The sequence below is a fragment of the Rutidosis leptorrhynchoides genome, chromosome 2 (assembly GCF_046630445.1).
Source record: "Rutidosis leptorrhynchoides isolate AG116_Rl617_1_P2 chromosome 2, CSIRO_AGI_Rlap_v1, whole genome shotgun sequence".
Lineage (NCBI taxonomy): Eukaryota > Viridiplantae > Streptophyta > Magnoliopsida > Asterales > Asteraceae > Rutidosis > Rutidosis leptorrhynchoides.
In genome coordinates this window covers 258,056,387-258,070,301 of record NC_092334.1, presented here as the reverse complement: position 1 = coordinate 258,070,301, position 13,915 = coordinate 258,056,387, and the positions used below count along the sequence as shown (strand labels likewise).

General features: G+C 38.8%; 1 protein-coding gene across 1 annotated transcript; it reads left to right on the top strand.

The window, feature by feature from the left end:
• Nucleotides 1-494: 494 nt before the first annotated feature.
• LOC139888652 (uncharacterized) lies at nucleotides 495-935 on the top strand. The gene has a single exon (XM_071871648.1). It carries the CDS (start codon nucleotides 495-497, stop codon nucleotides 933-935), a length of 441 nt encoding a protein of 146 aa, XP_071727749.1.
• Nucleotides 936-13,915: the final 12,980 nt, after the last annotated feature.

Genomic DNA, 13,915 nt, shown 5'->3' with positions numbered 1-13,915 from the left:
TACAAGAAAGGGTTGCTAAGTCGTTTCCTGATCCGCAGCCTTTAGGGGAGAATAGTAGGCGGGATAGGTTAAAGTTTTGTGTTTTCCATGATGATTATGGTCATGACACCAATCGCTGTAGAGACTTAGCGGAACTAATCGTGGAGGCGTACGAGCAAGGCAAGCTGGACCATTTAATCGCGCAAGGTGCTACAAGTACTGCGAATGCGATTATAATGCCTGCAGAAGCTAATGCTCCAAATGTACCAAATGTGGCTGAGCGAAAGGCTCCTGTGGTGAAAAATCTGAGAGTAAAGATGGTGAGTAAGAAAGAAAACCAGCGCAGAATTCAGGTCATTAATGTGGTAGAAGTGCAAGGCGAAATATCGGTACTTCAAGTATCTGAACAGATTGTAAGTTAGAAATGTCCTTCTATTACTTTTCCTCCTACAAGTCTGACCGTGGATGTTGATAAACCAGTGGTTGTTTCATGCCGCATTGCAAACACTGGAATTATGGTTATGATGGTACATGTGGACACTGGTAGCAGTGTAGATGTCATGTACGAACAATGTTTTAGCAAACTACCCACACATATCCAGGCTTTGATGAAACCTACTACGGTTTCACTTGCTGGATTTTCAGGAGAGTCAACTTGGCCTGTTGGCCAGTTAGAATTGCAAATGGAGCTAGTTGATGATTATGATGAGTCACTGAGACGCCAAGCCTTGTTAAATCTGTATATAATGCGTAATCAGTTGCGATTTAATATGATACTTGGGCGCACTGCTTTACGCATGTTTGGCGCTATCCCTTCTACTATATATGGCATGGTTAAATTTTCTGCTAATACGGGAATTGGCACGCAAACTTCTGCGAAAGTAGAGCCGTTTTGCGCTATGATTATGGTAAGTGAAAATATGGGTGTTGAGGGGCATTCAATCCACTCTGAATAAGTGCGAAAATTTATAGCAGACAAAAGTTATGATATGCTTAGTCGAAATTTGATCAATGTTTGATATGCTACGATTGTATTCTGAATTTCGTATTGCAAAAAAGTAATGAACAAAGCAAAGTTAATTTCAGTGTTAGTAGTTGTTTCTCTACAAAGCAAAAACACTGTGTGTGGCCACGCGTAGTGCTTATTTTGCAGAATACAGTTACTTATTTTTTATAACACTAAGTTAATGTTTGTTCTGCGGATACTTTAAGTAAAATGGCATGGTTTCGCTAAACATGACCTGCTTAAATATTATAATAATGCAAGCATACATTGCGAATTAATATGTAATTGCATTAAGTGATGAAGTTGCTCACTTGTGTTAAATTGTAAATATTGCGAAAGGATAAAATTTCCTAAGTATTTGATCTTGCCAATACTTAGATGCTTCGCAATGCTAAATTTACCTAAGGATCGATTTGTCGGACTTAGAAGATTCATAATGATTAAAAGATTGTTTCGCATAAAGTACGTGTTTGTTATGTGCACAATAGCGAATGCGGAAATTGCAAAGGGCAAGTCTGAATTATAAATATATGATAAAGTAAAGCGCTATATAAATAAGATAAGTTGCAACTGCGGAAAGAAAATATGTTACTAATATTATGCGCGAAAAAATGCGAATAATTACAAATAACGCAATTAAGGATTGCGAAATAAACGTTTGAAATCTAACTAAGACAATCTAAAGCTCTAGCGCTTTAATGTCTGCAAAAGTAACGCCCTCTTGTTGAACCAGTTCCTCTAAGGCTGGTATGCTGACTTTCTCAACCTCCTTCTTTGCTCTCGGAAGCGCTTCTCGGGCATCATCCGTGGCACATATTTCTTCGGCCATATCTGAAGGGAGGGGTTGAGAGAGATCGCCAAGTTTGCACAATAAGTCATACCACTCACATCGTGTGGCGAGTTTGGATGCTTGGGCGTACGCTCGAAACTTCTCGGTGACAGGTTTCGAATCCATCACTTTGTCGGCGAGTTCCGGCAGATACTTGACAAGCTGAGCGAATTCTTTTTCAGCATTCGCCTCCCTCTTTTTAAGTTTGGCTTTTTCCTCTGCAGCCTTTTTCAGCTGTGCCTCAACCTTCTGCGCTTTTCTTTCATGAGCATTAGCAATTTTGACTTGCTTTTCATATTCATCAGAAATTTCGGTGAAACGCTCAATGTTGTCAACAGCTAGGCAAATTTCATTATAGCAATTGTGCAGTCGCTGTCTTTCCGCTTGAGGATATGTCAGCTTGCGGTATTGATCTTTTGTTTCTTTGGGAATGAATTTATAGAGCCTGCGGTATAATCGATTGGATTTTTCTGCCTCTGCGGCTTCTTCCGCATCTTCTTCTTCCTCTTCTTCTTCCTGATTAGACGCTTCTGCATTGGAAGGAATTGTCAAGTCATCATGACCAGGCTCTTCAAGAATATCCGTGGGGATACTCCCAGTAATATTGTAGAGTGGTGTAGCTTCACTAGTTGAATCTGAAAGTACAACTACAAACAGATAAGCAAATATAGCAAATCTGTGCGAGAATAATAAGTGTGTAATGAACAAATATTGCGAAAATTAACAATTGCTTACTTACTTCTTGTTCAGATATAGAGCGCATGCATCTTTTGCGCGGGGTAGTTGCACTTTCTGTGGCTTTCCGCTTACCGCGGTCTTCACCGCCGAAAATGAAAAGCGTATTGATGATTGGTTCATCAATTGGGATAATCTCGCCGTTGCCGTTTTTTAAACGGCGAGCAGGTCTGATCCTGCTAATATCTGCTGACCTCATGATTAGGTCAAGCTCAATCACTGCGAAAATCAAAACGCATAATTTTATGCGAAGACAAGAAAAAATATATTATATAATGCGAAAAGTTTACGCGAAATACCATTATTCATTTGGTCGATTAAAAATGCATCGCAGTCGCTCCATGGCCACTGGATCGAAACCCTACCAATGTATAACGGTATATTTGAGTATGTTCGCAGGATTAGGCCTGCACCCTTGATTGTTTTAAGAATGTCAGATTCAAGATCGTCAAGCGCAACCCTGTCATTAAGAGTGCCATCAAGTTCAGTACACCACTTTTTTGGTATACTTCTATACACATGAGCAGTGTTGTTGATAAAAAGGAAAGAACTGCGCCAGTTGCCAATCGAGTCTTTTGGCAAAGTCATTACGCCAAGCTTACTGCGGAATGAGAACCATCCCGCGTCGTATAGCATAAGGCTATTGCAGGAGCAAAACACATTAAGCAGCGGTTGTTTGTTGATAGCATTACAGTACATCTCAAACAACACGATTTTGTTAATCGCATTCGGATGAAGTTGAGCAATAGCGATTTTGTAATATTCGCAGACACTGCGAAAAAATTGAGTTAGTGGAAAGCGTAGGTTGCCCTGAGAGATGTCGGCCTCATAAATAGTAATCATCCCCTTGGGGGGAGCGTTAGCTCGATCTTCTACTGAAGGTGCGGTGGGAACAAATTGAGCAAGTGGATGATACCACTGCTGTAGGGTTTGGAGTTTCGCTTCCGTCATATATGAAACGAAACCTCCAGGAGTACGGGCAGATGAAGAAGATGCCATTTGTAGTAAGATAAGTAAAACGGCTGATGAATTGAAGGTATTAAGGGTTAAATTGATTAATTGCAAACAACGCGTGTGAACAGATGAATTTGATTGAACACGTAATTGAGTGAGAAAGTGTAAAGTTTTTTATGCGAGTAATCCAGCTATTTATAATTGAAGTTAGGGCGACGAAGTCGAAGGAGTAATGATTGCTTTTAAACTGCTAAAATTACCGTAATGTGTAAACGGTAATTTTATAGCCGTTACAGCGTTTCTAATTTGACAGTTTTGAGATAGTTACCATTGTAATTATGCGTTAAACTTCATAAAATCAACGGTAAAAATTCGATGGTAAAAATAATTAAAAATCACTTGCGAATATATTTTAAGGAAGCATGGTTTTATTTTTAGAGTTTATCATGATACATCTGCTATGCGAGATGTATCATAATAAACTGGGGGGACTTGATCATATACATAGTATTGTATATGTATATTTTATTTGCCAAGAGCTAAAGACAGAATTACGCGAATTATAATCCAAAGTTATGCAATATTCGTTGAAATTAAGCACAGCAGTTATGTTTTCGCATTAACAAAAGACCCGAATATTCGTAGTGTACATATGTGTATATGAGTTACTCAAGTTTGGGGTTTTTGTTGCACATAATTAAAAAAGACAAAAGATGCTGAACTGGGAGGTCGCGCGCCGCGCGGCTAGGTGGCGCGCCGCGCCATCTGTCTGCGACAGATTCCCCTTTTCTTTTTAATTAGATATTTTGAGGGCATTTTGGTAAAATCACCTTGGGGTCCGAATTTAATGCCTTAGATCAGTTTTGGGAGCTCATTAACTCCATTCACAACCATCTTATCCTCTCCAATTCAATTCTAGTGAGAGAGTGCATTTCTTGAGTGAGAAAGCTTCATTAAAGAGTAAAGGAGGTTGAATCGGGTCTTAGTGCGAGTTCTAAAGTCGTTCATCTAGTCGCTAGCTACGTAGTGATTGTGTTGGTAAGTTCTAAAACCTAGATTCTTACTTTAATTGCATTAAGGGTTAGGGTTTGGGTTAGTGATGCACACAAAACCCACTTGCTAGTAATTTGGGGGTTTTGGGTGAATTTGGGTCATGTAGACTCAAAGGTAACTAATTAGGGTTTTCAAAGTGTTAATTTATGTTTATGAACCTAATTAGTTAGTTAAAGTACTAGAACACTTCAATGATATGTAAATGGGTGTTAATTGGGCATGGATGACCCAAATGGGTGTGTTGACCTTGCAATGGGTCAAATGGGTCTTTAATGACCTAAGTGGTCTTGCATGTGTGAAAATGAGTTAAATTGGTGATTTAAAAATGTAATAAGACCATATTTGACTAGAGTTAGGGTTTTTGGTGAAGTTGACCCATTATTAGGGTTAATGGTGCAAAATGGGTCGGGATTGCACTTTGGGTCAAAATGACTTAGGAATGGTGAAAGAATTGGTTGACCGACTTGAGTTTGCGTTTGATAATATGTATAATGTGATAGGTACGTTACTTTGAGGTTTCGCAAGCTCAGGTATCTTTTCACAAGACTTTGAGGTGAGTGGAATAATTATATGTGTAGGTATATAATGTATCTATTTGTTGTAGCGTGAAATGTGTAGTGTCGAGGTGTTAAGACACCACGTTTCACGTGAAGAGTGTAGCATCGAGGTGTTAAGATGCCACTCGGGTGTAGCATCGAGGTGTTAAGATACCACCTAGGAGTGTAGTGTCGAGGTGTTAAGACACCACTCCGTAAAAATAATGAGTGATGCATTGAGGTGCACAGGTAAATAATGAGTGTAGCATCGAGGTGTTAAGATGCCACCTATCTGGCGCGCCGCGCGGGTATGCTGCACAGGAAAATTTTTTTTTTATTTTGTATTTTCGCGTGGTTTGGTCGAGGGTTGGTTTGGGTTGTTACAAGTGGTATCAGAGCATGGTCTAAGGGATTTAGGTGACTTGAGATAGGCGCCTAGACTTAGACTTTTTGTGTGCGCTATGCGGGACTTGTAGGACTTTGGGTCGGATCGGGATTGGTTTGTGCATAGGTTTATGTAAACTAATCATGCGCTATTTGTTATGTATGTTTAGCGAGCATCGAGCGAGATGGACGTTGTACTAGCAAGTTAATGCGACGTGCTCGCGTAACAATGATTAGCTACCATTGTTACGGGCGCAAATCGTGTCGAACAAGCAATGTACGACGATTGTTGAGCAAGATGGGGTAGTGTGGTGTATATGTATATACATACGTGTTATGTCTTTTTGTTTCGCCGCTTAACCTACTTCGTTTTATAGAATGAAGACGAGAAACGGACCCGATCATGATAACGGAAGTACAAGTGAGGACGCCGAGTTTTCGGCCAAGGTTGAGGCCATCTTTAAAAAGTTAAAAGCGGATTTTCTTACGGACATCCGAAAAGTCTTCCAAGATTCGGTCGATGGGCAAGTGACCGATTTGATAAATGAACGAATGAAGGCCACTATCTGAAATGTCCCGTTCTTATTGATTAAAAACGTTCCATATTAATTGATTTCGTTGCGAGGTTTTGACCTCTATATGAGACGTTTTTCAAAGACTGCATTCATTTTTAAAACAAACCATAACCTTTATTTCATCAATAAAGGTTTAAAAAGCTTTACGTAGATTATCAAATAATGATAATCTAAAATATCCTGTTTACACACGACCATTACATAATGGTTTACAATACAAATATGTTACAACAAAATAAGTTTCTTGAATGCAGTTTTTACACAATATCATACAAGCATGGACTCCAAATCTCGTCCTTATTTAAGTATGCGACAGCGGAAGCTCTTAATAATCACCTGAGAATAAACATGCTTAAAACGTCAACAAAAAATGTTGGTGAGTTATAGGTTTAACCTATATATATCAAATCATAATAATAGACCACAAGATTTCATATTTCAATACACATCCCATACATAGAGATAAAAATCATTCATATGGTGAACACCTGGTAACCGACATTAACAAGATGCATATATAAGAATATCCCCATCATTCCGGGACACCCTTCGGATATGATATAACTTTCGAAGTACTAAAGCATCCGGTACTTTGGATGGGGTTTGTTAGGCCCAATAGATCTATCTTTAGGTTTCGCGTCAATTAGGGTGTCTGTTCCCTAATTCTTAGATTACCAGACTTAATAAAAAGGGGCATATTCGATTTCGATAATTCAACCATAGAATGTAGTTTCACGTACTTGTGTCTATTTTGTAAATCATTTATAAAACCTGCATGTATTCTCATCCCAAAAATATTAGATTTTAAAAGTGGGACTATAACTCACTTTCACAGATTTTTACTTCGTCGGGAAGTAAGACTTGGCCACTGGTTGATTCACGAACCTATAACAATATATACATATATATCAAAGTATGTTCAAAATATATTTACAACACTTTTAATATATTTTGATGTTTTAAGTTTATTAAGTCAGCTGTCCTCGTTAGTAACCTATAACTAGTTGTCCACAGTTAGATGTACAGAAATAAATCGATAAATATTATCTTGAATCAATCCACGACCCAGTGTATACGTATCTCAGTATTGATCACAACTCAAACTATATATATTTTGGAATCAACCTCAACCCTGTATAGCTAACTCCAACATTCACATATAGAGTGTCTATGGTTGTTCCGAAATATATATAGATGTGTCGAAATGATAGGTCGAAACATTGTATGCGTGTCTATGGTATCTCAAAATTACATAATATACAATACAAGTTGATTAAGTTATGGTTGGAATAGATTTGTTACCAATTTTCACGTAGCTAAAATGAGAAAAATTATCCAATCTTGTTTTACCCATAACTTCTTCATTTTAAATCCGTTTTGAGTGAATCAAATTGCTATGGTTTCATATTGAACTATATTTTATGAATATAAATAGAAAAAGTATAGGTTTTTTGTCGGAAAAATAAGTTACAAGTCATTTTTGTAAAGGTAGTCATTTCAGTCGAAAGAACGACGTCTAGATGACCATTTTAGAAAACATACTTCCACTTTGAGTTTAACCATAATTTTTGGATATAGTTTCATGTTCATAATAATAATAATTTTCTCAGAATAACAACTTTTAAATCAAAGTTTATCATAGTTTTTAATTAACTAACCCAAAACAGCCCGCGGTGTTACTACGACGGCGTAAATCCGGTTTTACGTTGTTTTTCGTGTTTCCAGGTTTTAAATCATTAAGTTAGCATATAATATAGATATATATCATGTGTTTAGTTGATTTTAAAAGTCAAGTTAGAAGGATTAACTTTTGTTTGCGAACAAGTTTAGAATTAACTAAACTATGTTCTAGTGATTACAAGTTTAAACCTTCGAATAAGATAGCTTTATATGTATGAATTGAATGATGTTATGAACATCATTACTATCTTAAGTTCCTTGGATAAACCTACTGGAAAAGAGAAAAAATGGATCTAGCTTCAACGGATCCTTGGATGGCTCGAAGTTCTTGAAGCAGAATCATGACACGAAAACAAGTTCAAGTAAGATCATCACTTGAAATAAGATTGTTATAGTTATAGAAATTGAACTAAAGTTTGAATATGATTATTACCTTGTATTAGAATGATAACCTACTGTAAGAAACAAAGATTTCTTGAGGTTGGATGATCACCTTACAAGATTGGAAGTGAGCTAGCAAACTTGAAAGTATTCTTGATTTTATGTAACTAGAACTTGTAGAATATATGAAGAACACTTAGAACTTGAAGATAGAACTTGAGAGAGATCAATTAGATGAAGAAAATTGAAGAATGAAAGTGTTTGTAGGTGTTTTTGGTCGTTGGTGTATGGATTAGATATAAAGGATATGTAATTTTGTTTTCATGTAAATAAGTCATGAATGATTACTCATATTTTTGTAATTTTATGAGATATTTCATGCTAGTTGCCAAATGATGGTTCCCACATGTGTTAGGTGACTCACATGGGCTGCTAAGATCTGATCATTAGAGTGTATATACCAATAGTACATACATCTAAAAGCTGTGTATTGTACGAGTACGAATACGGGTGCATACGAGTAGAATTGTTGATGAAACTGAACGAGGATGTAATTGTAAGCATTTTTGTTAAGTAGAAGTATTTTGATAAGTGTATTGAAGTCTTTCAAAAGTGTATAAATACATATTAAAACACTACATGTATATACATTTTAACTGAGTCGTTAAGTCATCGTTAGTCGTTACATGTAAGTGTTGTTTTGAAACCTTTAGGTTAACGATCTTGTTAAATGTTGTTAACCCAATGTTTATAATATCAAATGAGATTTTAAATTATTATATTATCATGATATTATCATGTATGAATATCTCTTAATATGATATATATACATTAAATGTCTTTACAACGATAATCGTTACATATATGTCTCGTTTAAAAATCATTAAGTTAGTAGTCTTGTTTTTACATATGTAGTTCATTGTTAATATAATTAATGATATATTTACTTATCATAGTATCATGTTAACTATATATATATCCATATATATGTCATCATATAGTTTTTACAAGTTTTAACGTTCGTGAATCACCGGTCAACTTGGGTGGTCAATTGTCTATATGAAACATATTTCAATTAATCAAGTCTTAACAAGTTTGATTGCTTAACATGTTGGAAACATTTAATCATGTAAATATCAATCTCAATTAATATATATAAACATGGAAAATTTCGGGTCACTACACTATCGAAGAGGCCCTTGATGCTAGAAACATTTATCCTCGTGGTGAAGGAGGTGAAGGAAGGCGGGACTTCCACTACAAGAATTTCAAGGACGCTCAACCCCCGATGTTTAATGGGGTACGAGATCCTTTAAAAAGTACATGTTGGATCTCCAACATCGAGGGAGCTTTCCGTACCTCGGAATGTCCTCCCGAGAAGAAGGCGAGGTATGGCTCTAGCATGCTACGAGAAGAGGCTAAGTTATGGTGGGATGATAAAATCAACTTGTATGGTGAGGAACAATGTATGGGCTTGACGTGGGAAGAGTTTAAGAAGGAGTTTTTCAAGGAATACCGAACTTCTTCCGATCTCGATAGAATCCGGGACGAGTTGCACCATTTGCAACAAGGCTCAATGGACTTAGTTACTCTTAAGTCTACATTCTTGGAAAAGACCCGTTTTTGCCCGGAATATGTTGGTGATGATCATAAGCTCATGAAGGATTTCTACCGTACTTTGAATGATGAGTACAAGGGGAAGATTAGTCGGGGTATGGCTAAGTCTTTTGATGAATTGTTCGAGTTGGCTCGGGGTTTTGAGCCGGAGGTTCCAAGAAAGAGTGATTTCATGTTTTCCAAAAGAAAATTTGAAGGTTTTAGTTACTCTAACGCCTCAAGCAAGAAGAGCAAGAGCAAGAGGGGGGCCGAAAGTGTCAATAGTGCAAAGAAGGGCACTACCGGCGGGTTTTCTTATACGTGCTACAATTGTGGGCAACCGGGTCATATGGCTCGTGAGTGTCCGAAACCACGTTTTGGGAACAAAGTCACTTGTTTTAATTGCGGCAAAGAAGGGCATAAGAAGCCAGAGTGTCCCGACTTGTGAAACAACAATGTTAAACGGTTAGAGAAGGCGGCGGGTACGGCTAGGGGTTGCAACTATTTGATGACCAATGATGAAGCCAAACAATTTCACGAAGTTGTCTCAGGTACTTACATGGTTAATTCTAATCCGGAAAGGATTCTTTTTGATAGCGGTGCAAATTTGTCGTTTGTGTCTCCTAAATTTGTGCCTAAACTTAATAGACCGTTAGCTAAGTTAAGTCGTCCGATAGAAGTCGAAATAGCGGACGGCAAGACGGTGCTAGTGGTTGATGTGTGTGAAAATTGTGATGTTGTTTTTGGTGCCGAAACCTTTAAAATTGATCTTATTCCAATGACCTTGGGCGACTTTGATATTGTCATTGGTATGGATTGGCTCGATCGTTATAGAGCCGATATTGCATGCCATGATAAGTTTATTCGTGTGAAGACCCTAAGTGGGGGAGAGTTAATTATTCATGGTGATAAGCGAAGGAGACCGGTGCCGATATGCACTTTAGCACGGGCACGTCGTTTTGTTGTTACCGGTGGCATGGCTTTCCTTGCTCATGTTGTTGATACTCGCAATGAGCCACCACCTATTCGTGAAATTCCGGTTGTTAGTGAATTCGAAGACGTTTTTCTGGACGAATTACCGGGTGTTCCGGCGGAAAGACAAGTTGAGTTTCGTATTGAGTTGGTTCCGGGAGCTACTCCCATTGCTAAAACTCCTTATCGTTTAGCACCAACGGAAATGCAAGAGTTGTTAAATCAAACCTAAGAGTTGCTCGAGAAGGGTTTTATTCGACCGAGTGCTTCGCCATGGGGCGCTCCGGTGTTATTTGTGAAGAAGAAAGATGGTAGTATGCGTATGTGCATTGATTACCGTGAGTTGAATAAAGTGACGATCAAGAATCGTTATCCATTACCTAGGATTGACGATTTATTTGATCAACTTCAAGGTGCAACGTATTTCTCTAAGATCGACCTACGGTCCGGCTATCACCAAATGCGGGTCCGTGAGGAAGACATAGAGAAAACGGCTTTTCGAACGCGTTACGGGCATTATGAGTTTGTAGTTATGCCCTTTGGTCTTACGAATGCACTGGCGACATTCATGGATCTTATGAACCGAGTGTGCCAACCTATGTTGGACAAGTCGGTAATAGTGTTCATTGACGACATACTAGTCTACTCGAAAAGTATGAACGAGCATGAACGTCATTTGCGTGAAGTATTGAAGATGCTACGAAAGGAGAAGTTGTATGCAAAGTTCTCCAAATGTGAATTTTGGCTAAGGGAAGTTCAATTCCTTGGTCATATCGTGAACGAAAACGGTATTCAAGTAGATCCGGGGAAGATCGAAACGGTGAAGAGTTGGGGGCGACCGACTACGCCTACGGAAATTCGAAGTTTTCTCGGATTGGCCGGTTATTATCGTCGGTTTATCCAAGACTTTTCTAAGATTGCTTCTCCATTGACGAAATTGACAAGGAAGAATGCGAGGTTTGGTTGGGAGGACGAGCAAGAAATTGCTTTTCAATTGTTAAAAGAGAAGTTGTGTCAAGCTCTGGTGTTAGTGTTACCGGAAGGTGTTGAAGACATGGTGGTTTATTGTGATGCTTCCTTAAATGGTCTCGGGTGTGTTCTAATGCAAAGAGGTAAGGTCATCGCTTATGCCTCTCGACAATTAAAGGAACATGAAACGAGGTATCCGACTCATGATCTTGAGTTGGTGGCGGTAGTGCATGCGTTGAAAATTTGGCGCCATTACTTGTATGGTGTCAAGTGTACGATTTATTCGGATCATAAGAGTTTGAAACATCTCTTTAATCAACGAGATTTGAATTATCGCCAACGTAGGTGGATGGATGTGGTGAAAGACTACGATTGTGAAATACTTTATCATCCGAGTAAGGCGAATGTGGTCGCGGATGCGTTGAGTCGAAAGAGTCAACATCCGGCGATAAAAGTGGGGTCATTACGTTTGATTATTACCAACGATTTTCTTGAAAAGCTTGGTGAGATTCAAATAGAGGCTTATGTTCACAACAAGCATACGAAGCGAATCGTGGGCCAATCGGAGTTTATTACTATGGGTCCGCGTGGTTTGTTGTCCTTCCAAGGAATGGTGTGGGTGCCTAAGATAGGTGATTACCGACGAGTGCTACTTGATGAAGCACATAAGTCAAAATACTCCATTCATCCGGGCGCGACGAAAATGTATCTTGACTTGAAGAAAGATTATTGGTGGCCGGGCATGAAACGTGATTTTGTGAAGTATGTTGAGCAATGTGTCACGTGTTTACAAGTAAAAGCCGAACATCAAAAGCCGTATGGTAAGTTGCAACCATTAGAAATCACGAAATGGAAATGGGAGCATATTACCATGGATTTCATTACAAAGTTACCTAAAACGGCGAGAACCCAATTCGATTCGATTTGGGTTATAGTTGACCGATTGACAAAAAGCGCTTTGTTTCTTCCCATTAAAGAAGCGATATCGTCGGAGACCTTGGCTAAGTTTTTTATCAAGGAAGTGGTCTCGCGACATGGGGTTCCAATATCTATTATTTCGGATCGAGATACCCGTTTTACATCTCAGTTTTGGGAAAAGTTTCATGAAGATATGGGTACGCAATTGAAGTTGAGCACGGCGTATCATCCTCAAACGGACGGTCAAACCGAACGTACGAATCAAACTTTAGAAGATATGCTACGAGCGTGCATCATTGACTTCGGTGGTAGTTGGGATGAGCATTTGCCTTTGGTGGAATTCTCGTACAATAATAGTTATCATACTAGTATCGGGATGCCACCTTACGAAATGCTTTATGGGCGTAGGTGTCGAACTCCCGTTTGTTGGGGAGAAGTGGGTCAAAGAGAGATCGGGGGTACCGATTTGGTTTTAGAGACCAATAGCAAGATCGATTTGATTCGGGAACATTTGAAGAAGGCTCAAGATAGGCAAAAGTCGTATGCCGATAGACGTAGGCGATTGATTGAGTTCCAAGAAGGTGATATGGTGATGCTTAAGGTTTCGCCATGGAAGGGTATTATTCGATTTCAAAAACGGGGAAAGTTAGCTCCTCGGTTTATTGGGCCATTCAAGGTTTTAGCTCGTGTTGGTGAAGTTGCATATCGATTGGAATTACCCGAAGAGCTTGCGGGGATCCATAATACATTTCATGTTTCCCACCTCCGTAAGTCTCTTGCGGATGATTCCTCATGGATGCCTTTAGACGAGATCGAGCTAAACAACAAGTTAGAATATGTCGAGGAACCGATTGCTATCCTTGACAAGAAGGTGAAAATGTTGAGAAATAAAGAGGTGAGAACTTTCAAGGTTCAATGGCGACGAAGTAAATGTTCCGAGTTCACTTGGGAGCCCGAAGAGTTCGTGTTAGTTTCTCTTCCCTCGTGTCATGCGGCTTGGATTGCGAGGACGCAATCCGAATAAGTGGGGGAGAGTTGTAAGACCCGAATATTCGTAGTGTACATATGTGTATATGAGTTACTCAAGTTTGGGGTTTTTGTTGCACATAATTAAAAAGACAAAAGATGCTGAACTGGGAGGTCGCGCGCCACGCGGCTAGGTGGCGCGCCGCGCCATCTGTCTGCGACAGATTCCCCTTTTCTTTTTAATTAGATATTTTGAGGGCATTTTGGTAAAATCACCTTGGGGTCCGAATTTAATGCCTTAGATCAGTTTTGGGAGCTCATTAACTCCATTCACAACCACCTTATCCTCTCCAATTCAATTCTAGTGAGAGAGTGCATTTCT